The following is a 27,749-nucleotide window of genomic DNA, read 5'->3' as shown; positions in this document are numbered from 1 at the left end:
TCCTGATGACAAATGTTTTACATAAGCATAAGTACTAAATAACATAACTTTGCTAGCAAGAATTAACTACTCCATCCAGTTACTACTAACAAGTTCTGCACTGTTCTATACTGAACTGGGTGTTGTGGGTTTTAAAAGAGGCTAAACTTAGTCAAGAGATGGTCCAAAGAAGTGTGATAGGATCATTCATCTTCTCGGTTATATAATGATATATCATGCCAGAATGACACAATCCATATTCACTGGCAACAATATAGTTTATAACAAAGTATTGTAGCTGAGAAACCCACACAAAGTTTCCATTTGGTACAGCAGATGGTAGCTCACCTTACAAATGGATAAATGTTAGGTGATTATCTGACATCCACTGCTGGATAAAGGCCTCCTGTTGACTTCTGCAAGCATTCACAATTTCTGTTATACACATCCACATTGCTCCAGGAATGTTTTATAATGTCCAGTGTCAGTCTTTCCTCATGTTGTGGAAATTAGCTATGAACTTTCTTGGCCCATCTATTGGGTTGGGTTGTTTTTTTTGGAGGGGGGGGGGGGGGGACCAGACAGCAAGGTCATCGGTCTCATCAGATTAGGGAAAGAAGTCGGCTGCGCCCTTTCAAAGGAACCATCCCAGCATTTGCCTGGAGCGATTTAGAGAAATCGCGGAAAACCTAAATCAGGATGGCTGGACGCGGGATTGAACCGTCGTCCTCCTGAATGCGAGTCCTGTGTGCTAGCCACTGCGTCTCATCTATTCAATTGACTAAATTCCTCACCTGCCACCTATTAATTTTCATTATACTCATAATCACAGTTTTCACTCCAGTTTGTTTCCTGATCCATTTATTGGTTTTTCTGTCCAACCTATTAATGTTCAATATTTATCTCTCTTATGCTCACTGAGCAACCCTCAGTTTTGAATGGTCTTTGGATTATATGTCCATATCACATTACAATAGTGATAAATTTCTTGAGTTCTGTCACATTGATTAAATATATAGCAATTAACTGTGAAGTGGAACATACGTATTAGCAAAATCAACTGCATGGATGGGATATGCCTGTTGGTAGATGTGTGTGGCCTCCTTTGAGTGTTTGATCTAAGTGGAACATATGTATTAGCAAAATCAACTGCATGGATGGGATATGCCTGTTGGTAGATGTGTGTGGCCTCCCTTGAGTGTTTGATCTTCACTATCTCGGACTTGAAGGTATTGAGCGACTTTACAAAAATATTTTTGAAGAAGTAGCTGGTTGTTTTACTTGATATGAAAGTGCTATTGAGATTCTCAGGAAAATTACATGAAAACTGTTGCAAGGAAATTGCTATTCAGCTTGCAAAATGCTGTTAGGTAAATATAGATCATCAATATCTCAGGCAATCTGTAGACCTATTCTATTGTCTTTAAGCACATTTTGCAAAAGTACCCTGAATACATGGTAAGACTGATTATGATGTGTGTGGAGGCAGACAGAGATTCACTTTTATCATATTGTACAGAAAACAACGGTACTGTACATCATATTATTGCTAAATATACTCCACCATACACCAGAACTAATATTATTATGAAATATCGTCTGCCAAGCATTGTGCGCAGTTGTTCGAAGAGTATGTGTAAGTATAATTTCTTGCATACATGGGTCCCAGTGGATGTCTTTAAGGCTATATGCCTGAAGTCATGTCTCAAAATTTATCCAGTATTTTTTGTGCAGCTTAGTCATTTGTAACTGCCCAGTAAAATAAACTTGAAACTCATGACTGATTAAATTAATTGGTGTAGGCTTCTTGCATTTAATGTGAACAGCATTACTACTATTGTAAATTAAAAGTTTTTCGTAAGTCAATACAAAAAGGCTATACACCACTGTAAGTAAATTGTCTCCACTAATATCTTTTGTAGTCTGATGTTTCAACTCTTGTACAGTCCTCTAGAAACTTTATACTCTTATTTTAATTCCTCATCTCATTTGTATTTAATTCACTGTAATACCATGTGTGTCCACAAAACACTGTTAAGAAAGTATGACGAAAATACATCCAGGTTATTGACATAATTACATGTTTGTTTGTCAATCACAGTCATGTTTCCTGATTTCTGGAAAGCCTGTCATCCTGCTGCCTAACAAACACAAAATATGCAGACAGAATGTAAGGCTACATATGTGACTGAAGTAAAAACTTCGTAATAAACAAAACCAAATAATTTTTTTTTTTCAATGGGAAGATATTTGTACAAAGTAAAAGCAACATCACCTGGTACAACTCTAAGTGTATTAAGATCATTAATAATAATGAGTATTGTTCTTCAATCTGGGGCTCTCACCAATTTTGTCTGATGTAAGGGAAATACAAGAGATTCAAAGATGATCTGTATGATTTATCAAAGGTTTGCTTTATCAGCATGATAAGAACACAGAAGTACTTCATAAATTGCAGTGGAAGACATTACAAGAAAATTATTTGACAAGTACACAAACGGGACATTCCAAAATGGATCCTCCCCTAAAAGGTCTCTAATAATGACCAGGTTTTTTTTAATAAAAAAAAATAAAATAAAATAAAATAAAAAAATAAAAAAAAACTTATGCAGAGGCTTACTAACAGTTGCTCTTTCCATACAACAATGGGAATGGCTGGTAAGGTACAAGTGTCTTCAATGACACTCTAGTATCATAGGGATCACACAGACTTGACAACATTACTCATTTATGAAATATACATTACCCAAAAAGAAATACTGATGAGCCTATTGAAGTTTTCCTCAATTAAAAACACTCAGGCACTGTTACGCTTAAGATCCTCAAACTGCAAAACAACAAGGCTCTAAAAATTACAAGATATCAGCACATTTATAACTTTCATCAGCTAGAAATCTAAGCAGTCAAAAGTCTGATACCATCTGAACACAATTATGTAATCTGCAACAAATATTACAGTATAGGAAAGGTTATGTAGTAAGGAGGAAAAAATGTATAAATATAATTGAAATCTGGTTAGGTTTCTTAAGCCATCACTGGACAAGACAGAAAAGAAGATGAGTATGAACTTGCAGGCACAATATGAAAAAGAATGAATTACCTGAGAAAATAATGGGTAGACAAAAATTTGATGACAAAGAAGTCTTACAATAGTTGCAAATTTCATAATCTGATTCTGATTGAATGTGAATTGAAGACTCATCCAAAACTGTGATGCCTGCTGGTGATTCTACTACACTGCACAACACACTTAAAGAGTCAGTATTTTGAAAACACTAAAATTATGTCCCATTGTGACCCAGAAGTATGAAATTTGTCTCAAAGGTGCCTATAACCTTCCTTTGTAATTGTGCAAAGCATGGTGCCCTGTGATGTCATCCCTGGACGCACTGATACTTCAAACAGCATGGTGTCAACACATGCAAAAAAAGGGCATGGTGTCACCACATGCAAAAAAGTGTCAGAGTTCAGAAGTTCATGTGAGATGTACGATGGTTTCATGATGTCACATTGGCACCAAAGTTCACAACAATTCTGCACAATGCCACTGCGGATATGTCACATGATGAGGAGGCTGTCAGTCTCCTCTTACCCACATTTTACTCCACTGTTAGATGCCTCTGCGACAGAGATCAGAATCATGAGGTCTTGTGTTGAAATCATGCAGGTTTCTTATGGATGGACGAGGAAAACATTTCAGACACATCACCACTCAGAACAGATACAAAAAGGCCTCAGGAGGTGGGATACAGGACATCAGTGAAACCACCCATTCCCATTGGGGTGTTCATTTTCATGCATTTTGCACTCAAAAATGACAGTTTGCAGTGTAAAGTTGACTGGTAACAAACCCCAAGGTGATTCAACACTTTTCTAAGGACACCATGGAACTCCAATCTCACTGAACGTCTCACCCTTCAGAGTGTAGTGTGACACAAGTTTTGTTTTGGTATACAGGGTGGAACCACAACCACTCGATGACATCTCAATATGACCTGAAACAAAAAAGGGTGTCTGCTCCAATCTTTTTCGTGCCATTCTGGGGCACGTGTATTCAGCAAAGGGTCCCTCTAAGACCCCCAGTTCAGCAACACTATATGTGCTACCTGTGCACTTTCTTTGGGCACTTAAAAAATGTTTCTATACCGAAACATCCATCTACCAATCTCTTACATGGCAGTCAGACAGACAACTTCTTCAGCACCCCTCTGATTTCGCATGTGGCCAACAGGTGCTGGTGCGAAGCAGGTTGCCTGTCCCACTTACTGGTAAGAGTCAGTAAATGAATATGTTCGTGCAGGGACATTTTTAAAATGTCCAGTGGCACCAAGGCTGTTGCTGAACTTGGGTAGGGAGGTTCTTAGAGGGACCCTTTGCCATTCCACTGATGTGCATGTCAATGTTACACCCCATTGAACACAAGCCACAGGAGGGTGGAAGTGGAATGAAAAAGCATAAACATCCTTATTTGCAAAGTACCACATTCAAATTTCGTCAAATGGTTCTGAATGGTCCCTGGCGGTGCCACAGCGTATACCAAATCAAAACTTGTGTCAAGGGTGTGAGATCGTGTTCAATGGGGGCACCTTCCCCACTGTGACAAAAAGACTGTCATGGTTGTGTTGTAAAATTTCTGGGGCTGCATTCTGAATGATTTCTAAACATACTACTTGATGTCCTTGTCCAAGGTGAATTGTCTGCCTCTCAGAGCATTCTTTGGCCCACCAGAAATGGCATAATTGCATGGAGACAAGGCCAAACTGTATTTGGGGAGGCTGAGGAACTACCATTTGAATGTCTGCATCAGCTCCTCGACTGTGTTTGCAGTATGAGGCCTTGAATTGTGTTGCGAGCAGAATGACCCAGCAGCAGAGCAGCTGTGGTTGTTTCAATAATCAATTTGTGAAGGCCGATCAAGGTTTGTGAGTACCATGCTGCAGGAAGTTGATAAGGAGGAGGACCTTTCAGCCAAAGCAGTTGAGCATAATTTTCCTACACCTGTGTGGATGAAATTGGATTTTTGGATGGTGGTGACTGAACATGCTTACATGATGACACCGTGTCTCACCCCCAGCGACCACTTGTGACAGGAACACATTCCTTCTCTCAACAGAGCACTGCAGATATTAGTGTGTCCCATTCGACATGCTTCCTGTACTGGTATCTACTGGGCCCACACTCTGTACAGATTTCATCTGTCTTTAATGATGGCACAAAGATTCCCAATGCTCACACTGACTTCTGTGGCAATGGTCGATTCTGTAACATGCTGGTCTCGAATAATGAGGATTTCCACCTTCTGGACAAAGGCATCGGCAATGCAGTGTGGTGTTCCATACCATGCATCACTGGTTGACATCCATTCTACCCTAAACTGCTTGTGCGACACCTTGGTCCTTGCAATGGACATGTACTGCTCTCCATACACTTGTGGCACTGTCTGATGAACTTCTGTTCTCTACTCTCCATTCGCTTCAAGAAATGACTATATTCCTTTGCACCTCTTTTGGAGTCTCCATTTCTCTGTTTTCAACACGACTGAATACGGGGGTCGGCCGATGTGTGCTTGCATTTGCTCTGTTGTCATGTAGGTGTGTGCTCAACCAGCAATTTCGAGACCTTATCAACCTCGCAGGGAGCACAACTCCTCCTTCTGGAGGCAATGACATTAGGATCCTTCCAGTGATTTCCATTTTACAGCCTCTAGCTCATTTCTTTCTGAATGCACCTTGCAGATTATGTATGCCTGTTTAGTGTTCAAAATAGAGTCTTATATTCTGTCGCAGAAGTCTTTAATGGGTTTTCCAACGCACATCTGGCAGAAACTGGAAATCTTCAGATACCACATTAAAAAAGTACTTTATCAAATATTGCCAGCCTGTGCAAGCATGTATGGAAGGGTCAAAGGCAGCAGTACGTTTCCAAGGAGCCACAACAGATTTGAGATCGAGACAGGACTCAGACAAGGGGATGCTCTCTCATGTGTTCTGTTTAATGTCATCTTAGAGAAAGTAATAAGAGTGTAGGCAACAGGAGTGGGCTGGAGTACAGATGGACGGTAAATTCAATTGTCTCGCATATGCAGATGACATAGTACTACTAAGTGAATAAAAGCATGAGTTGAAAGGAATGTACCAGAAAATGGACCATTATGCACAGTAGGTAGGGCTCAAAGTGAATCTAGACAAAACAGAGTTCGTGCAATTAGGAAGAAGACAAGAGCAGGAAGAACTTCTTGAGATAGATGGCAAGAGGTTCAAGAGAGTACACCAGTTCAAATACTTGGGATCTTGGTTTAGCACAGACAACAACATAAAAATGGACATCAAGGAAAGAATAGCAGTGGGAATGAAAGCACGCATTCCCTCAGAGAGACACTTGGCTCTAAATCGATCTCAGGGAATACTAAGATGAAAATCTACAACACAGTGATGTGCCCAGCAGTAATGTACAGTTCAGAAACATGGAGCATGACTAAGCGAGAAAAGGAAAAACTATTAATATTTGAAAGAAGAGTAATGAGGAAGATATGGGGACCAGTTATAAATAACAGAGAATGGAGGAGGAGGAAAAACAAGGAAATCTACCTTCTGATGTGACAACCAACTATCCTACAGATGATAAATAGCAAAAGAATACAGTGGATGCGCCATGTAACCCATATGCCAGATGGAAGACAGGCGAAGAACGCACTAGAGGGGAAATCAAACACCAGGCGCTTCATTGAACAACCAAGGCAGTGCTGGATGGATGACCCAATGAAGGACCTATCATCCCTGGGGATTGAAGACACCTGGAGGAACCGGGCACTAAACAGGAAGGAATGGAGGCAGTTTGTGGAAGGAGCGCGTGGTCTGCAGGGCCTATGAGCGCGTGGTCTGCAGAGCCTATGATCGCTGGATACCTATCTATCTATCTATCAATCAAATATTGCCATAATTTATCGGGCTCTTTTGATTTGGAAATATGGATCCTGATTAATAGTAATGTTCCTAATAACAAGTTTTAACTTCTATTAATAGACAGCTGATAGCGTTCTTGGTAATCAGTGAAATGACACAAATGCTTAGTATGAAGTAACAGATAAAACAGCAGCTTGGTAGTATAAGAGAAAATAGCAGTGATTTTTTCCAATGTGACTACTTTTCTCCTAATATACATATCCTCTTCATTTAATATGATAATGAAGAAGTGCTGTGTGCATTCCAAATGACAGAGGAAAGGCAACCACTCATCATTATAACTGAGGCATTCAGCTGACATATAAAATAGGTAAATTCTTGCACCACTTGCAAACACACACTCCCCCCCCCCCCCCCCCCCCCCTGCAACTTGGGCAGGCTGCAGAGTCAGGTCAGTTTAGTTGTGCATGTGTTCTTTTAGTCTCTTACTTCTGCTGAAAGACATTATGTTAAAGTTTAGTAACAGTTTCAATCTAGTTTAGGTTTCCGTTACCCTCTCAACTACTTAATGAGCTGTTACTTACACTCTTTCCACAATGAAGTGTCCTAGGAGTAGCTACTCTAATTAACACTATATGTAGGTAGCGTTAGTTGTAACCAGCTGTCGGAGTACTTTGCAGAAGTAGCATGCAGTGGCTACTTCAGTCTGTTAATGAATAACTTGAGTAGTCTAGGTCCCTGAAGGCTCTCCATAAGGGGTGACTGATGAAACATCTTGTGTGAATGAATCAATTAGTTTACAAAACCTAATGGCATTGCCTTCTTCTTCTTCTGCACATCACTAAATGGATTAGGCTTTAAGACTGTTCCACACTCTCCAGTTACCACATATATCCAGTTATATGACGACTTTTTTTTCCAAAATTTGTTATTTGAAAAATTTGGGTGGTTTTATTTTTGCAGATTTAACTATTGCTGCTCAGGTCAATGATTTTATATTGTTTAATAGACCGATATAGGGGTCGTCTTACATTTATACAAATGGAGTTTGGCTATTGAGGTTTATCAAACTTATTTTGAAGAATTTCAAAGGGTAGGGCTTAGTAAACATACTTTCATTTGAACGGGTTTGAGATTTCCCTATATGCCAAAGGACTCAATACAGTATTGACTCTGTTTGAACAAACATGTGACATTTGACTTGCAGCACTAGGGCTTACGCAAGAAACTGTGAACCAGTCACTACAACAATATAATGCTCTGCTTAAAAGTTCACAATTTTGTGAAACACAGGAGGAAACAGCATTAAATTCTGTCAACTTACAAACTTTTGCTGTATTTGAACAGGTTTGCAAAAAAAGTTCTCACGCATGCATGGATATCTTATATATACCGTACATTTACGCTGCTTTTGAAATAAAGGTAATATTCAAAGGCAAAAATCTTGTCCTTCACAAACCATTATTTGATTCTGAACGCAAATCAAAATTCTATTTGGTTATGAGAAACTGTAATGATTTAACAAGTGGGTTGAAAATGATAAATTCAGTCGCTGTTTGCGCATTATAATAAAACATCATCAGCTGTAGAGAAAGATGGTGACATTAAGGTGAAATGAGAATGAAAATTAATCTAGAACTAAATGTCTAACAAACAAAATATATCATATTAAATTGACTGTAATTGTTATCACAAGAACAAATTACAGCCGAAAAACCCTTTGTGGAGATAATGTCAACAGAGATCAGTAGATCGCAGGACAAGCAGAAGTTCCAGAATTGCACTGAATCATGACTGCAATCTTTTATTTATGTATTAATTGCTGTAGTTATATATGACCTGTACTCTAGAAGATATTGCCATCCATGTTTCACTTTTGCTCAAGCACAGAACTATGGAAGGGTTGAAAGGGGGCAGTGACACCAGTTTGGCTGAGAACTACAATGACTGTGGATTGGGGAGTGGTGAGTAGCCAATACGTTTCATCATGTTGTTAACCATGGGAAACTATACTACATACTTTGGCTTTTTATGAATGTCTACCATGTTTAAACTGCAGTTTGTGCCAGAGTCTATTTGTACTAGGAATCGAAATGACTTCAAAATTGGACAAATACTCAACAACAGCATACAGTTTTGCTAAAAGTCTAGACCCTGGGACCAGTGGCGTAATTCTGTATTTCGTTCAACTATATTGTCAAAGCCCACCGTGCTGTATGACGGTTGGCTGCTGGTCCTACACAGCCAGTGAACTGAAGATAGTCACACAGTGACTGAAATCAATCAGTAAAATAAAGGATTTCAATATTTATGATCAATGCTGCCATTTAACCAAAATATATTGACAATAATACAGTCATGGTACACACAGTTCGCAATGGAATTTGACGTCAATGAGAGAGCAGCAGGCAGACAATATTTTTGGAAGGAACAGACATTGTAAAATTCCCACGGCAGTCCAGAAGCGAAATACGATGTGTGTGTTCTCATGTCCCACCGTAGCCACAGCCTCAGAAAGTGGAACATATTCTGAAGAAATAACAAAATATTTGTGGCGATGAAGATACAAGCTTTACAGCTATCCCTTTAGGATGACAACGATGATGGTTGAAAATAGTGATACTGCAGATGACAGGCTAAGCACACAAAGAAGGCAGTAAATATAAAAATTAATGTAAACAATTTCTTTTTGTTTATTTTATTACTTACTGTATATTAAAATGTAGACAATAAATAAACGGCCTAATTTCAGGATAAATGTAATATTAACTTTTTAAGCAGATATCTCAAGTCAGTATAAGTTTGTAATTTTCATTAGCTGGAATATGTTAAAATTATGTGTTTTTCAAGGAGCACCTTAGAAAAAGGGGGTCGTTTTATGCTCAAGTAAATACGGTACCTACCCACATCATCTTAGATTTTTCCTACATTTTTTCTATCTGCCAGTTTGTATGCTAAAGCAATTTAAGTCTTGGTTATCCATCCTCTGTATGATTTAATATTAGGTATTGCTGTATTTAATTATTCTACATTGAACTGGTTCTACTTCTAACTCTTGTCACATGTTCCATTTCTTATGTGGCATGTTCTGGAGTAACATCTTGAGCTTATAAGTAGTTTACTCTTATTTACAGTCTGGTCTTATTTTTCAATGTGCAATGGATGGTGTCACGTGTAATTCGAAATTCATCCATTTTTTGATCAGATCTTTGCTACTGTTTGTGCTAACCTGAGTGTCCAAACAGTTCGAAGATGACAGCTTTTCACCCCACAGCAATTTTTGTTGAGGCCATATCTTTATCACAGAAAACTAGCACTTTATAAAACTAACAATGAAAACAATCAATTTTGGCCAATGTAATGTAATTTTGTACACAGTATAGAAGCTAAAGCAATTACCAAATTACAAAACTTTCACTGCATGACTCAAGACCTAAACTTTGATTTTAATTTTGTGTACTACAAAACCAAAAATTTTCCTCCCAATACATGTAAAGATCTTAGCGTCATGTAACTGACAGTATACAAACGGATTTTTATAAAAATGCGACACTCCCACTCCACTAGCAGCAACATGACCATTCATTTAGTCTACGTCCATTTCAGTATATATATGCTTCCCATTTTCTCCTCCTTTTGTTACCCTGTGCCATATTTTTCTGCTACCAGCTATCATTGTGTGATAACGAACTTTACAATTTTTTTAAACATATACCTGACAAAGTAGATTTATGAACAGACTACTGGTGTTTTATTGATCTGTCTATCAGGCTCAATTGAATTGTTCATTCATGTTCATACAATGGAAGCTCAGACTGTTTCTTTTTTGACAAGTTATATATGGCACTACGAATCATTCAGCTCGAAGTATACATTTGACAAGTTATATATGGCATTATGAATCATTCAACTCTTAAGTATACAGCCTGGTTTCCCTTCTATCACTTCAAAAACCCAATGAAGAAATATGCCCTGAGACAAACTTATGAAAGATTACTGAAAAAGAACTTGACCAACTTCCCAGAGAATTAATAGTTCAGTTAACATGTAATGCGTGGTACTGTCTCAAAATGTGTGTTATTAATTAATCTGTGCAACATCAGGACATGAGTCTCTAATATTGTGTTTCAGTGTAATTAAAATAAAATCTGATGATAAATGTCACTGGTCTCACAAAACATGGTACGAATGAAGCCTGACTTACACAAAACGGGCTATGAAACAGAATATATTATTTGGCAAAATTGCAGTACTGCATTACATGTCATTACTAAAACACTCACTCAATCTTCACCAATGTTTTCTGATGTGTTATGTGAGACTTGACAATCTGATTGTTCTAATTCAAGCAACTAAATGGCTTCACTGAAGAGCTATCACACTTTCCTCTCCTTGCTCGCTGTGCATGCTTATATCTTGGATCATCTCCAAGTTTGGAATGGCAAAGGCAGAGTTTTGGTGCCACAGTAAATAAATAAAAATAGGGCCATTTCAGTCTGCACGAAACAGGGCCTATCACTGCAACATGTTACGTAAGATTACTCTTCAAAATTTGCCTACTCAATGACAGGCCTGTGCCATACCAAACTAATTTTGACAGACTTCACAATACAAACAAGCACATCGAGCAATTTTTTGACACCAAAACAAGCTCAACCTTTGTATCCACTTGGAAACGTACCAGGAAATAAGTAAAACACAGGAAATAGCAAGGAAAGAAAATTTAATTTATTTCCTTTCTTCACACTAATCTTTTACACTTTCTTCAATACAAGTGACAACATGTCACAATTATAGTTCTCATATGAAGCACATGTTTTTACCACATGGCACCATACTACTTCTCACAGTCCATTTGTACATTGCACGTATAAACACAATTACATAACATGACATCTTAAATATGAACTTGCAATCAGACCACAAACATGTTTCAAACAGGTTGTGCCATTTCATCGCAAACATACAAATTGATTCACTGCCTGAAATTAAAATATAAAAAACTATATAAGACTAAAAGAGCTCTGGAAATGTATGTACAAATTACAAAGAAACTATGTGTTACTTGCAAGATAGACTGAGCCACTAAGGCTCCAAGTCACACAGCTCTTGCCAAATTATTAAAGTGCCTCCAGGCAGCTTAAAATATATATCTTTTAATTTTTTATTGGAGTGTTGCATGTAACTCAGGTCACAGGACCATTTCCATCAACACTGTTTTCAGATCTGCGTGGAATACGCCCTTGTCTTATTCCTTTCCGAGATAGTACTGCATTTATAGATTCATTAAGACTAGTGGGGGCAGGCATATTTGAAGGCGTGGTTGAGGCACGCCGCGTCCTTATCACAAGATTTGGATTTGCATAGGGGGTAATTGGCGATGATGCACTGAGAGGCACATTTTGTCCACTATTTATTTGGTTATGTGCTGCAGGTGGCCTGCCAGGGCCCGAATTACGGCCTCCACGAATAATGCTATGTGGTCCAAAAGATGCTCTTTTCCTACCCCGTTTTGATGCAATACCATTCTGACCAGGAACACCACCTACAGGTTTAACTCCTGGTAAGATAGGACTCACATCTAAAGTCCAAAGATTAATGCTAACAGATCCCCTAGAACGAGTCCTAGGACTTTCATTATTTGAAACACGATGATTGTTGGCATACGATTTTGCAACATGTTTCACTTCCAGATCAGAATTTTCACTACCTGAACCACTTGAACCGTCAGGGTCTGCAAATGAGGTTGTAGTCTCAGATCCCATTGTGACCTCACTTTCACTGTCTGTAGAATGGCTTGCACCACCTCGACTTCGCACGCGAGTCGTTTGACTAGACATACGCCCCCCCCTACCCCTCCGCCCACGCGTTAAGCCACTGCCTCTGAATTTTGTTGTGTGAGAACTTGTGTTATTAACCTGGTTATGAGCAGCCACACGTGAAAATGTGAGTGGTTGTTCTTCTTCATCTTCAGTAAGGTGTGCACATCGCTCTTCTTCCTCCTTCAATGCCTGGAGTCTTCCAAGTTCCCATTCCCGCTTTTGTTGTTCAATTTCTGCCTCAGCTGCTGCCAATTGCTCTGCTGACCATGCTGCTTCAGTCTCCTCAACAAACCTCATTGCATAGCGTTCCACAGGAGTAAGCTGAAAATTATTTATGAGTTACTTAAATATTGTTACAAATGTAATGAAATGTGTAAGAGAAAAACTAAATAGCTAACATAATTAAGCCCTGTTGTACACTAATACATTAAGATAGCTTAAAATTGGGCACTACTTACACTATCACTATCATACATAAAGATTGGTTATTACTATTCAAAAATGCAATGATATAACAGTCATTCTCATTATAATGGAAAGAGTTATGGTGCTACTAACATCAGTTAACAATGTGACGAGGACAGTGTTTTCAAAGAACGGTTAAACAAATGAAGCCTGATGAGAGTAAAAGTAAGGGTAGCTAATTTCCTGAGAATCACAAAAGTTAAAGGAATATGTACTTTTTTTTAATACTTATATAACGACTATGATATTGTGTCACATTTTGGAAAAAATAAATTCATAAAAATTAATTCATAATGTAACTTCTATCAATGTCACCATGAGGATAGTGATACACCTTTGTTGCCCAGCTGTCATAAATAAAAATTTATTCATTCATTTTCCTTTCTTTTCTCCACTTCTTTTATCCTTTAATATATTTTTATTACAAAGTAATCACTTTAACAGAAGCATTTTCAGGAAAGTACATGTGCCCTGATTAAGAATTTTAAACTAGAATACTTGCACCTGAACTGAAAATGTTATCATTCTCATCATCAGTCCAGTCTTTTATCACTAACCAACTTTGCTTAGAAGAATCACATTATATTACATAAGAAACAGTATCACATAAGGTTTAAGTTAAATTTTGATATGGAATGATCTGTGGACACAGTTAACACATGTATTAATATGAGGAAATTCATGAAACACACACAAAATTCAGACACTCTAATAGTGGAAAAAATTATATCATTCTCAATTAGAAACAAACAATTTGTTCCACCATATATATGGGTTTACAAATAAATAAAGAGGCAGCTAACACATCATACATTACATATTACAGATTTGAGACAGTTATGACAAAGATTTTTGTCAGACCAATGGAATGTCTGGATTGGAATATGAACAATATAATGAAAAGGATACGTTGCTACTTGCTGTAAAGACAACACATTAAATTGCAGACAGGCACAACAAACGGACTGTTACACATTGAGCTTTTGGCCAAACCCTTCTTCAGAAAAGAAAAAATAAAACACACACACACACACACACACACACACACACAAACTGCGACCACCGGCCACTGCGGCCAGAATGCAACTCTCGCACTGAATGAAAGCAGCAATATGGAGTGGTGCTGGGAAGGGGAGAGATATCTGGGTACGGGTGGGGGAGAGAAGAGTACTGTCTGGTGGAGCATACTGGGACTGAATGGCAGCATAACAAGGCTAGCAGGTGCAGCATCAGGAGGATGTGGGAGAGTAAGGGGATGGGTGGTGGGGAATGGGAAAAGAGAGGAACGGAGATGGGGAAAAGATTAGTGGATGTGTTAGCAGAGAGTCAAACATGCTGAGCATGAGGAGACATTAACTGGGAGGAGGTGATAGGACAGAGGGGGTGGAAACTGTAGGATGGAGGATGTGGTAACAGTAGGTTACCATAGGTCAAGGCTGAGATAATTACATAGTACCAGGAGAGGAGAATGTGTTGTAAGGATAACTCCCATCTGTGCAGTTCAGAAAGCTACTGGTGGAGGGGAGGATCTTGATAGCTCAGGTAGTGAAGCAGCCATTGAAACCAAGCCTGTTATGCTCAGCTGCATGCTGTGCTACAAGATGGCCACTTTGCTCTTGGCCACAGTTTGGCAGTGGCTGTTAATCCAGGTCGACAGCTAGTTGGGAGTCCTACCAATATAAAAAGCTGTGCAATGATTGCAGTAGAGTAGGTATATGACATGGCTGTTTTCACACATGGCCCAGCCACTGATTGGGTACAATAAGCCTGTGTCAGGGATGGAACAGGAAGTGCGTGGTGGGTGGATTGCGCAGGCCTCGCATCTGGGTCTTCCACAGGGATGATCCCTGCGGCAAGGTGTTGTGTAGGGAACACTGCTTTAAGAGGGGTGGGAAGGATCTTGAGTAGGATGTTCCTCACATCAGGGCATAATGATAGATAATCAAAGCCCTGACAAATGATGTGGTTCAGCTGTTCCAGTCCAGGATGGAATGGGTGACAAAGGCAGTACTCATCTGTAACTGGTTCTTGGGGTGTTTGGACAACTGGGGGTGTGTGGGGATATGGCATGAAAAATCTATTTGCAGACTAGGTCTGGGAGTAGTGCCTGTCTGTGAAGGCTTTTATGAGACCTTCAGCATACCGGGCAAGGCCATTCTTGTCACTGCAGTTATGCCATCCTGGGTGGCTAAGCTGTATGGGAGGGACTATTTGGGGAGGAGCAGGGGCAGCTATCAAAATGCAAGTACTGTTGGTGGTTGGTGGGTTTAATGTGGACACAGGTGTGGATGGAGCCATCGGAGAGGAGAAGCTTAATGTCCAGGAAGGTGGCATGCTGATGCTGTTTTGAAGTAGATCAAGTGAAGCGGATGGGAGAGAAGTTGTTTCGGTTGTGAAGGAATGACAATAGTGTGTCTTGGTCCTACATCCAGATCATGAAGAAATTATCAATGAACCTGACCCAGATGAGGTGCTTATAGAGTTTTGGAAAAAGTCAGGACGGTGTATGACGAATGAGGCAGTAGGTTTGGAGCCTAAAGGACATTGGAAGAGGTTGTGTTCAATAGTGGCCAAGACCATGGGCATGAGGCATGTTGGCATAAACAGAAGTGATGTCAATAATGATGAGGAGGGATCCAGGAGGTACAAGTGTGGAGATGACGTAGAGTAAGAGGAGGAAGCAGTTGGTATCTCTGATGTGGAAGGCTAGATTTTGGGCAACTGGTTGTAGGTATTGGTCAATGAAGGCTGAAATTCATTCAGTCAGTCAGGGCACAATAACAAACTGCAATGGGGCATCCAGGATTGTTAGGTTTAAAGGTTTAAGGTGGATGTGCGGAGTGTTGTGCGGGTGAGGAAGAAAATGAATTCAGGGCAGACAGTCTGAGAATTTCCTATTTTACTGCAAGTATGTGGCATCCAATGTATAAAATGGAGTACAGAAAGTAGTAAGTATGAATGTCCAGAAACGTTGTGAACCTTTCTGTTTGCACATTTACCTGTTGTTCTAACTGTCTGACTTCTTGTTCTGCCTTGCTAATTTCCTGTTCTCCTGAAGCTGCATTTCCTTCTGCTTCCTCTAGTGGAATAGACTCATCAAATTCTGCAAGATCAGCAGCTGCCTCAGCTGTGGCAGTTCTTGCAGCAAGGACATCAGATTCATCTTCTGCAGCAGCCAAAGCTGATTCTAGAGCACCTAAAGCAGCCTTTTCTTCAGTGGGTGCCTGTAAAAGAAAGAACATACCTGTAATGACCATTTATGTTAAAATATATTTATATAAAATGCTAAGTTATGGATAAAATATAGACAACAGTGTTAGGGAATACAGTACATGAAGTAGATAAATAGCCACTGTGAATGTCTGACAAATGATGCAAGTCTGACGCTGAACTACACCCATCACCTTCTTGTTCGCGACCTGATGCTGTTTTTATGGCGGAATCTCCCAAAAACATTTTTGAAGGAACCACAGATTTTGAAGGTCGTAAGTGGGAAAAAGTACTACTGAAAATTACATCATTTGGTGATGATTTGATTTTTTTGTTGGTGGTAATTCAGAATTAAGGGTACCAAATTTTGGGATTTGGCAATATGCAATCTTTTAATGCCACACTGCCTGACATGCAATCTAAATAAATTATAAATCAAAATGTGCCTTTTCAAGAACATGTTCAGAATATAACACCCATAAACTCTCAAAATTACACATTAGTATGCAAGAAGCAAAAATGTGTTAAATAAGGTGAAATTGGCTAAATAAAATACATCGGACATGTAATTTTTTAAGTTCTAGAGGGGCACCACACCCTTGATAAATTTGAAGAAGGGAATCATTATGGACGTGTAGGAAGTGGCAAAGATTCTGGTTCATCCTCATTTTCGCTTTCTTCTTGTATCTCTGCCATTTGTTGTGTAAGACTTCATTAACTGCCATGAACTATCAGATGGCAACACCTTCGTCACTGTCAACAAATGCAGTGATTCTAAGGTACTGTGTGTTTCCTTCCTTCCCCATTTTTGCAGCCATTGTTCAGCTGCAATTACTTCTTTTTCTGGTGTGATGTCTTCCATAAGTACCATCTGATGAAAGCAGCCTTCTTCAAGCAGTTTCAGATTTATGCACAGAATTCCACGCACTTCTTACAAAATGTACAGCATCTAAGATTGTTACCTTTCTCACTGCAGTACGAAGACAGTCCAGCCTGTTCCTGTATTTTTGTTTCAGGCAATGTATACTGCCTTGGTTGAGTGGCTGAATGTGACTTATACAGATGGGAAGAAAAATTTATATTACACTGATACGATGTGTCTTTGGGGATATACTTCACACCGACCAATAAACAAAATTTCTATTTCTAGCACCCAAACTTGCACACAAGATTTGTCCAAATATAGTTGTCATTACCCATGTTTTCAAATTAGATGTATACTTACATAGAAATGTCTGCACATTTTTAAGCCTTGTGGGCTCTTTACCTTTCCAGTTATTAGTGGCATCAACTTTTCATTACAAAATAATAAGACAATTAGCCTATCTTTACTAAATTTTGTGCTGTGGCATTTCTCTCCTCTGAACTCAAGAGCTTCATTAGACAGAAGTTGAACAAATAAGCCTGTTTCAGCTGCACTATAAACATCACTGGGACAGTATTTTTGTATGATGGAAAAGTCTTTTTCCATGACTGAACAGTGTCAATGTTTAACACTTCCAGCGTCACCCTGAACACATTAATATGTTAGATTATTTCAGTTCTTGGATCTTTTGATCCACTATTGGATGTTTTGAAATCTGAGTGTCTCAACTTTGGTGCCAAATATATTGCTTTAGTGCGAATCACAGTACCACCCATTGAAATATTCATGGCATGAGCTTGTTTTATCTACTTCAATAGCACCTTTTCCAGTTCTGGAGAGTGACTGTCATGCACTTATTTTTGTTTGTCACCTACTTCTTCCAAACATGCTGGTCCTATTATTTTTCATTTGCTCATTACTGTATTTAATGTTAATGTTGATGGAGAAACATTCAGTTTTCATTCAATATCAACATGCTTAATGAAGGAATTTTTGTCCACTTTCTGATTAATGTTCCAGTTTTCTTATCTTGTCACACTGTCTTTTTGTCCACGACGTATCACTACACTATTTGAAAAAAAGAGAGAGAGAGAGAGAGAGAGAGAGAGAGAGAGAGAGAGAGAGAGAGAGAGAGATAGTCAAATGCTAAACACTAACGAAGAACACACATGACAGAGTTACACACTAATAAGTAGTTGATTTATTGTTCCACTGCTACAGAAATAAGAAGTGATCGGAGCTACTGCCAACATATACAAACTATTTCTCTGTGTCATTTCTACGGTAGCGAATGATTTGTATGACACGCAAAAGTTGCCAGCACTGGACAGCACAGTCTCCCTGCACTTTTCCTAACCAGAAGGCCACAAACATCCTGTTCCCACAATACCTGAAACTGTTGGCAACAAATACTGAAGCAGCCAAACAGTACTTGTACAACTCAATTTGAAAACGATAAACGACGAGGGAGCAAGTATAAATGAATGATTTTAACCTGTGTATATTGCAACTGGGACTGGGACTTCCAAAAAGGAATTTACTATATAGGAAAGTGTAGTAATGAGGATGTACCAACACATGACACCACTGTACATGGTATCTGTCTTTCCTCATACTATCACGTCAATTAAAAATCCATTAAAGGAAAACATATTACTCTAAATTAGAAGGCAATAGGGAATCATATCACCACCCACTTAAGAAACAATATGGCAACATGATCGTTTTTTTCTCTTTCCTTTTTTTTTAAATGTTATGCTGTCATAACCATACAAAAACATCAAGCACTAGTTACATTTTGGCAGAATCAGAGAAATATTTCACTTCATTTTTTTTTTCTTTTGAAGGAAACACCTTCCCATTTACTAGAATTGTGGATCAGTTTTTACAGAAACCATGAAAAATGGAAGTGGAGTCCACTACGTAACTTTTACCAAATTTTTAACATAGTTTATTCACAAAATGCATATTGTTTCAGCTCCACAATACACAGGTAAACTTCTGAGTGTACATTCAAAAAACTGCACTTTACCTATTCCTGGTGTCAGTTTTTAAACGGAAAACCTGTACCTCCCACACTTCTCACATGCATGTCAACTTTAAAATACATTCTTAAGTGTTAGTCAGTAACTGCTTGTCAAAAAATTTTGGGTATGGGACAGCCTGAATAAGGGGAGAATGGAATTCTCATTATTCATTCACAGTATGTTTCACAATTATTCATCATCTCTTTCAGATCACATAATGACTTCAATGACACTCTCTTGAAATACTCAGTTAGCACACTTTACGTGGGAGAATATACCATTTTCATTGCATTAACACAGCTCATCTGCCCAGAAATATCAGTTAGTAAATGAACTTACTAGTGCCTGTTAGTTGCTGCTTGTGACCTAATCATAGTGTTAACATCTACAGTGATAGCAGAAACCACATTTTAATGTTCCAGAGGGATGCAAGTTGTGAATTCATAAACTGTGGTTTTAAACTGTGACAAATCACAACTAAAAATCACAGTTACCAGAAAATAGAATTCTCAGAAATACTGATTTCGCAAAATCAAAGTTGAGCCCTTCCCTAAAAAGGTGATGTATCTTAAGCAGGGACCACATAACGAAGTCATTAGGACTTGCCTGTATATCTGAAGGGTATTGCCATGTAACTAAGATACAGACACTGTACCTCTGTTATAAAATGTTCAATTCCTCAAAACACTCCACTTTCGTTTGCATATTAGTAAGTGGCAAATCTGAGGCCATTCAGTTTAACCATTCAGCTTAACTTTCCTCAAGGCACAATACACACATTTAATTTACATGGTGAACTGATCAGTTATTATCTTGCAACAGGTATAGCATACCTGAGATTCATCCTTAGACTTTTTCTCTTTTTCATTATCCTTTTCCAAAATTTCAGCCATTCTTCTTGATGGGTCATCTTCATTGATATCAATATTAAAGAGATCCTGGATTGTTGACTGGAAACAAACAATATCAATATATTACACACAATTAAAACGGGAAATATAATTTAAAAATCAACTCATTTAGGAAACCATTCAAACTACACAGAGGGAAAGACAAATGAAATTAGTCACACATTGATATGTAATAATCAGCTGAATGACTAATACACTGTACATTGGTCACCTACTTTTTTAAAATATGCTGTTGTGAAGTTTCCTCCTTCAATTGCAAGATCTCCCAACAATCGTTTCTGATTAGCCTTCTTCAGAATATTTTCTTCAACAGTCATTTCACTAACGAGCCTGGAAATTAGTAATTACAGTGGTTACTACTATCAAAACATGTAAATCGAAGAAGGAATCTGTAAAAACTAGATTTATATCTGCATCTACATATATACTATGCAAGCCACTGTACAATGCATGGCGGTGGGTACCCTGTAGCACCAATACTCATTTACCTTCCTGTTCCACTTGCGAACAGAATGAGCGAAAAACAAGTCAGTAAGTTGCCGTACGAGCCCTAATTCCTCATATCTTGGCTCCATTGTCCTTATACAAAATGTATGTTGCCAGCAGTAGAATCTTTCTGCAGTCAGCTCCAAATGCCAGTTCTCTACATTATCTCTATAGTGTTCCTCAAGAAGTGTGTCACCTTCCCTCCAGGAGTTCCCATTTGAGCACCTCTGTAACACTTATGTGTTGTTCAAATCTACCGGTAACAAATCTAGCAGCCCACCTCTTAATTGCTTCAACATCTTCCTTTAATCCAACTACTGAACACCGAAGCAGTACTCAAGAACTGACTAGAGTCCTATATGCGGTCTCCTCTGAAAATTCTCGCAATAAACCCAAGTCGACCACTCACCTTCCCTACCATAATCCTGACATACTTGTTTCATTTCATACTGCTTTGCAATACTACACCCAGATATTTAAATGGCATGACTGTGTCAAACAGGACACTACTAACGCTGTATCCAAACATTATAGGTTTGCTTTTCTTACTCATCCACATTACTTACATTTTTCCACATTAAAGTCAGCTGCCATTCATCACACCAACTAGAGATTTTGCACAAGTCAACTTGTATCCTCCTACAGTCATTCAGCTTCGACACCTTCCCATGCAACACAGTATCATCAGTAAACAATTGCAGACTGCTGCCCACCCTGTCTGCCAAATCATTTATGTGTACAGAAAATAACAGTGGTCCTATTACACTTCCTTGGGGCACTATTGACAATAACCTTGTCTCTCATGAACATTTTACATGAAAACAGCATACTGGGTTCTGTTACTAAAGAAGTCTTTGAGCAGCTCACATGCCTGGGAACTTATTCCATATGCTCGTACCTTCATTAACAGTCTGCAGTGTCAAATGCTTTTCATAAATTTAGGAATATGGAGCCTCCCAGATAGTTCACAGTGTATCATGTATGAAAAGGGAAAGTTGAGTTTCACATGAACGATGCTTTCTAAAACCGTGCTGATTCGTGGACATAAGCTTTACGGTCTCTAGGAAATTTATTATATTTGAACTCAAAAAATATTTTCAAGAATTCTGCAGCAAACTGATATTAAGAATATTGGTTTGTAATTTTGTCGGTCCGTTCTTTTACCCTTTTAATATACAGGAGTCACCTGCACTTTTTTTCAGTCACTTGGGACTTTGCCCTTGGCGAGAGAGATGAATTCACAATAACTGCTAGCTAAGGGGCCAATGCCATAGAGAACTCTGTGTAAAATTGAACTGGGATTCCATCAACCCCTGGTGACTTCTTTGTTTTTGACTCTTTCAGTTGATTCTCTACATTAGGGATGCTTCTTACTATGTTGTCCCCATAGAACTCTGCACGATGGTCAAACAACAGTATAATAAATGAAAAGCACCAGTCTGCTTTTGTTCTACAATATTACTTTTATTGTGTTAACCGGTTTTCAGCTTACGAGGCCATCTTCAGACATTTACTGAGTATTGTTACCAAAGAAGTTACAATGTTTGCTAACAACATTGGAAGAGAAGTAACACGTCTAAACTGAAGCAGAAACATACAGTTAAGTAACATTTTTGACAGTGTGGTGGTAATGCAATGAAAAAGTAAAAAATTGAACAGTAAATAAATAAAAATGGAGTAGACAGGAAAAACTTTAACACAAAATAGGAACAGCATGCCTTCATAACAGTTTCTATTAATAAACAAAACTAATAAAATAATATAAAATTAGTACTTGACAAGGCTACATCAGGAGTTACAAAACATGGAGAGTGATACACAAACCAATTAAAAGAAGAAACAATTATTAATGTAACTACAGAATACATAAGGAACTTAAGAAAATCAGATAAACAGAAATAAATAAATGCAAGGAAATGGAGGCGCTTGAGGGAACATACAGTAAATGCAATCTTTGAGGAGTGGTGGTACTGCATTTTAGCATTAACATCATATTCAGAACAGCGGCTATGTAACAGTTTGCATTAAATAAATGAACAAATAAAATATGAACGATATTTGATGAGACAACTAAAGAGGTGTTAAACATGGACAGTAATACAAGTACCAGTTAAAAGAAAGCCTGAAACTACAGTCTATATGGAATACATAGGCAACTTCGATAAAACAAAAGAACTTAATGAATACAGGAAAATGGGAATATGTAGGAACAGACAGTGTGGGAAGTAGTAAATAACAGAGATGATTATATAAAGTTTAGGAGAGGGGAAGTGTTGAGCTGTGTGGGATCATTTAGGATTAGATCCAGACTGTGAGCAAGATGTTTTTTCATTTCCAGGGCTTCCAGCAGGTTGAATTTATGGCCTTTCTTTGCTAAGGGAAGTAAGAGGGTCACTCCAAAAGAAATGCACACCAGTTTTGTAAAAATACAGTTTTCATTCTGCATGTATGGAAGTTTTACAGTGTGTAGATACAACCTTCCTGCTTGTTTTCAAACTTAATTCAACCTGTTCCCGTGAGTGGTGCCATCACAACATGTCTTCAAGATGGCTGCTACACTTGACGTTCGTCAGAAGCAATGTGCTGTCATAGAATTCCTGTGCTGTGAAAACGAGACAGTGGGAAACATCCACAACAGGTTGAAAAAGGTGTATGGAGATGCTACTGTCGATCGCAGTACAGTTAGTCGGTGGGCAAGCAGGTTACGTGATGAAAGCGGGCACGGCAATATTGAGGATTGTCCTCACAGCGGCAGGCCACGTACTGCACACACTCCAGACAATGTGCAGAGAGTTAACGAATTGGTGACTGCTGACAGACGCATCACAGTGAACAAACTGTCATGCTACATTGGGATAGGGGAAGGAAGTGTTTGCAGAATACTGAAAGTGTTGGCGTTCAAAAAGGTTTGTGCCAGGTAGGTTCCCAGGAGGTTGACAGTGGCTCACAAAGAAACAAGAAAAACAATATGCAGCGAACTTTTGGAACAGTATGAGAATGGTGGAGATGAATTTCTTGGAAGAATTGTGACAGGTGATGAAACATGGCTCCATCATTATTCACCAGAGATTAAGAGGCAATCAATGGAGTGGCATCATGCAAATTCAACCTAGAAAAAAAAATTCAAAACCACACCTTCTGCTGGAAAAGTTATGGCTACGGTGTTTTTCGATTCCGAAGGACTCTTGCTTGTGGACATCATGCCAAGTGGAACCACCATAAATTCTGATGCATATGTTAAGACACTGAAGAAACTTCAAGCTCGACTCATCGTGTTCGGTCGCATCGGCAAATGCAGGATGTTTTGCTGTTGCACAACAATGCACGGCCACATGTCAGTCAAAAAACCATGGAAGCGATCACAAAACTCGGATGGACAACACTGAAACACCCGCCTTACAGTCCTGACCTGGATCCATGTGACTATCATCTCTTTGGGAAACTGAAAGACTCTTCGTGGAACAAGGTTTAAAGATGATGACTCCCTTGTGCATGCTGCCAAACAGTGGCTCCAACAGGTTGGTGCACAATTTTACAGAGTGGGTATGCAGCCACTGGTTCCAAGATGGCGTAAGGCAGTTGAGAGAGATGGAAATTACGTGGAGAAATGAAAATTTTGTTCCTAAAGGATGTATCTACACACTGTAAAACTTTCAAACATGTAGAATAAAAGATAGATTAAAAAAAAAAAAAATAGTGTGCATTTCTTTTGGAGTGACCCTCGTACATGGGGCACTAGCTGGTAGTTGTGACCCTCACACAGTTTGTGCTCAGCAAATGAGGAGTCAGAATTCTATAACCTCCACCTGCATTCATGTTCAGCCAGCCTAGTTGCTATGTCTCTGCCTGACTGACCGACGTAAAATTTGTCACAATCAGAACAGGTGATTTTGTATACCCCACTGTTGGATAATAACTGGGTTTTATCTTTGCTATTAAAAACACACTGGGCTGTCATGTTCTCAACATAGTAGGAAAGCCTATACTTGCAAGCTTTCAGTGCTTTGGCAACAATCTGTGATACCTCACCTAGAAATGGTAGTGTACACCATTTCTTGCAGACAGTGGATGGGGAAGCAGGTGGGGCATAGAGGAGGAGTATAATTTTCCATTTTTGTTTCCTGTGCGGGATGTGGCCAATAAGAACTGGCGGTTGCCATTGGCTGTGGCAATAAATTTTACTGTATCTAACTCTGCTTCAAAATCATCTCTGGACATACGGGTAGGTATGAGATGGTGTACTATTGACTGGAAAGCTGCATGTTTGTGAGCTATGGGGTGTTGTGAGCAAGAAGGTATTACTGTGCCTGTAGTTGTAGTTTTTCTTCTATACATTTTGAAGCTGTGTGTGTGTGTGTACTGTCAATGGTGAGATTATGGATTTGTTGTTATGTTGACTGTTCAGGTTTTTCAAAAATATATTGAGTTGTCTAGTAGTACCAGTCCACATACACAGGACATCATCTACATATCTAAAGGTTCTGTTTTTGGAAAATGTTGTTCAAAATGATCCAAAAATATTTCAGCCAACAGTGGACTAAGAGGGGAACCATCATAGCTAAGCCATCTAATTGTTTATAAAGAGTGACTTGGAACTTGGAAATAGCTCTGTGCCAGGCAAGTCTGTGTGGCCAGTCTCAAGTCATTCAATTCCACAGGATTGACATTAGACACGTGCAACAGCTCTGTCAGAATATCAATGCATTCTACCAGTGGTATGTTAGGAAACAAACTGCAGACATCAAAGGATACCAATTTATCATTGTGGGAGACAGATATACCTTTTAACTTATTTACTAGGTCCACAGAGTTTGAAATACCATGCTTTGGTTTGAAATTAGTCTTGCTCTTAATTAGGACATCCAGTTTACTAGCTAGTTTGTAAGATGGAGTAGTGAATGATGATACAACTGGACGAACTTTATCCACATAATCACATTTGTTCGAAAGTACAATACTGCTGCCTTTATCAGATTTTGTGGCATTGATATCTTGGTGTTACAATTCCTGTTTTAAAGACTCGAGGGCATGAAAGTCAACAGACCGTGAGATGTTTCAAATTTGGTTTCATTCTTTAGTGCATTGGCAACTAAATATTTTGCAGTGGTGTCTTTCGTTAGAGCATATTCAATACCTACTTTCATAACATCCGGTTGTTTTCCTGATGGAGGGTTCGGGGGAGCATATTTAAAAGCTTTCTCAAGCACTTTTTGTTCATTTGGAGACAGAACCAAGTTAACTTAGCAAACAAAGGCCATAAAGTCAACCTGCTGGAAGCCCTGGAAATTAAAAAACATCTTGCTCACTGTCCGGATCTAATCCTAAATGACCCCAAACAGCTCAACACTTCCCCTCTCCTAAATTTTATATAATCATCTCCGTTATTCACTACTTCCCATACTGTCTGTTCCTACATATTTCCATTTTCCCGTATTCATTAAGTTCTTTTGTTTTATCGAAGTTGTCTATGTATTCCATATACACTGTAGTTTCAGTAGTTAAGGCTTTCTTTAACTGGTACTTGCATTAATGTCCATGTTTAACACCTCTTTGTCTCATAAAATATTGTTCACATTTTACTTTGTTCATTTATTTAATGCAAACTGTTACATAGCCACTATTTTGAATATAATGTTAATGCTAAAATACAGTACCACCACTCTCTCAAAGATTGCATTTACTGTATGTTCCCTCAAGCCTCCATTTACCTGCATTTATTTATTTCTGTTTATCTTATTGATATTCTTAAGTTCCTTATGTATTCTGTAGTTACATTGATAATTGTTTCTTCTTTTAATTGGTTTGTGTATCACTCTTCATGTTTTATACCTCCTGATGTAGCCTTGTCAAGTACTAATTTTATTTATTTTATTTTATTAGTTTTGTTTATTAATATTCCCCTACATCAATTCATTGTTTAAGTGAAATGCTAACAACTGTATATGTGCTCTTTCTATCTGAAACAAAGTTTACACAGATTCCTAATCTTCTTGACTGATTCGTTAACCTCTGTAGCCAAAGTTGCTATGACAACATCATGATCAGTAACATTCACGTCTACACCAACACCATTGATATCGTCCTGCCATATTTAACTAAGGTACTTCCACCATATGTGGGCCGCCGAACCAGCTACTCAAGACAGTTTTCGGAGATGTGCTCAAAAGTACTTCGCAAGATTGTCTGTCTGTACCCCCTGCATTGAATTCACAGATGCCCCAGTCTTTGCTCAGTAGGTTAAAGCTGCCTCCAACTACTATTGTATGATCTGGATATTTATGCATTACTGACCGTGGACTTACTTTGAATGAATCTAGAACTGTCACAGTGGAGTCAGGTGGCTGGTAAAAGAGTCCAACAATTAGCTTGGTTTCATCTAGATCTGTTCTACATGACAAGATAACTTCACAGTCACACTCAATTTCAAACTCGATAGAGACACAATTTTTTTAGACTGCAATAAACACTACTACTCCTACGGTATCTAATCTGTCTTTCCAATATACATTCCTCTGCTTGCACCTTACACACTAAGCCAGCAGCCTTCGCCACCTATAGCATCAGCCTGTATGAACTGAGGATGGCCTCAGGACCCATGCAACAATCATAGTTGATGCCGACATGAGCCACAACTTGCAGACAACTGCACCCTGCACACTCAATAGTTGCAGATAAGGCCACCTCCATATGTCGGATGAGTCCCACTGGCAGACATACCAAGTACACACTGGCCTTCTTTCCAGTCTTGAACAGTACCTAGCTAAGGGGCTCCACAATGCCCCTAATACTGGAGGTCCCCATCTCCTGCTCGTATGTGTCTTCTCAGACCCTGATGAAGGAGAGCCACCTATTAACTCACATGGCAAATAGGCGAGTCCAGATGGCCAGCATCCATATTGACCCTCTGCCTCAAGCGACACGTACATGTTACCACCCACCACCCACTCTGCAGTGAAGGTGGATCAGCATAGACACGTAAACAAACACTCCCATTGCCATGGCACAACTGATTAACAATACTGAGTTTAATGTAACTAAGAGATAACTGTTAAGTTAACTGCATATTATGTTTGGCTGTGTGT

At 38.8% G+C, this 27,749-nt stretch overlaps 1 protein-coding gene across 4 annotated transcripts in view; it reads right to left on the bottom strand.

The window, feature by feature from the left end:
- Window positions 1-27,749, bottom strand: part of LOC124802186 (helicase domino) — a 436,722-nt gene that overhangs the window by 191,591 nt on the left and 217,382 nt on the right. For all 4 annotated transcript variants that reach the window (XM_047263133.1, XM_047263131.1, XM_047263130.1 and 1 more), the window contains 4 exons: window positions 20,397-20,511; window positions 20,104-20,220; window positions 16,168-16,392; window positions 12,800-13,024 (listed from right to left, as the gene is read on the bottom strand). In XM_047263133.1, the coding sequence (XP_047119089.1) occupies window positions 12,800-13,024; window positions 16,168-16,392; window positions 20,104-20,220; window positions 20,397-20,511 (682 nt within the window). The remainder of the gene's footprint in view (window positions 1-12,799; window positions 13,025-16,167; window positions 16,393-20,103; window positions 20,221-20,396; window positions 20,512-27,749) is intronic.

Source organism: Schistocerca piceifrons, chromosome 1 (genome assembly GCF_021461385.2).
Source record: "Schistocerca piceifrons isolate TAMUIC-IGC-003096 chromosome 1, iqSchPice1.1, whole genome shotgun sequence".
Lineage (NCBI taxonomy): Eukaryota > Metazoa > Arthropoda > Insecta > Orthoptera > Acrididae > Schistocerca > Schistocerca piceifrons.
Note: the sequence above shows the minus strand (reverse complement) of the source record. Positions and strands in the feature narration are given on the sequence as shown.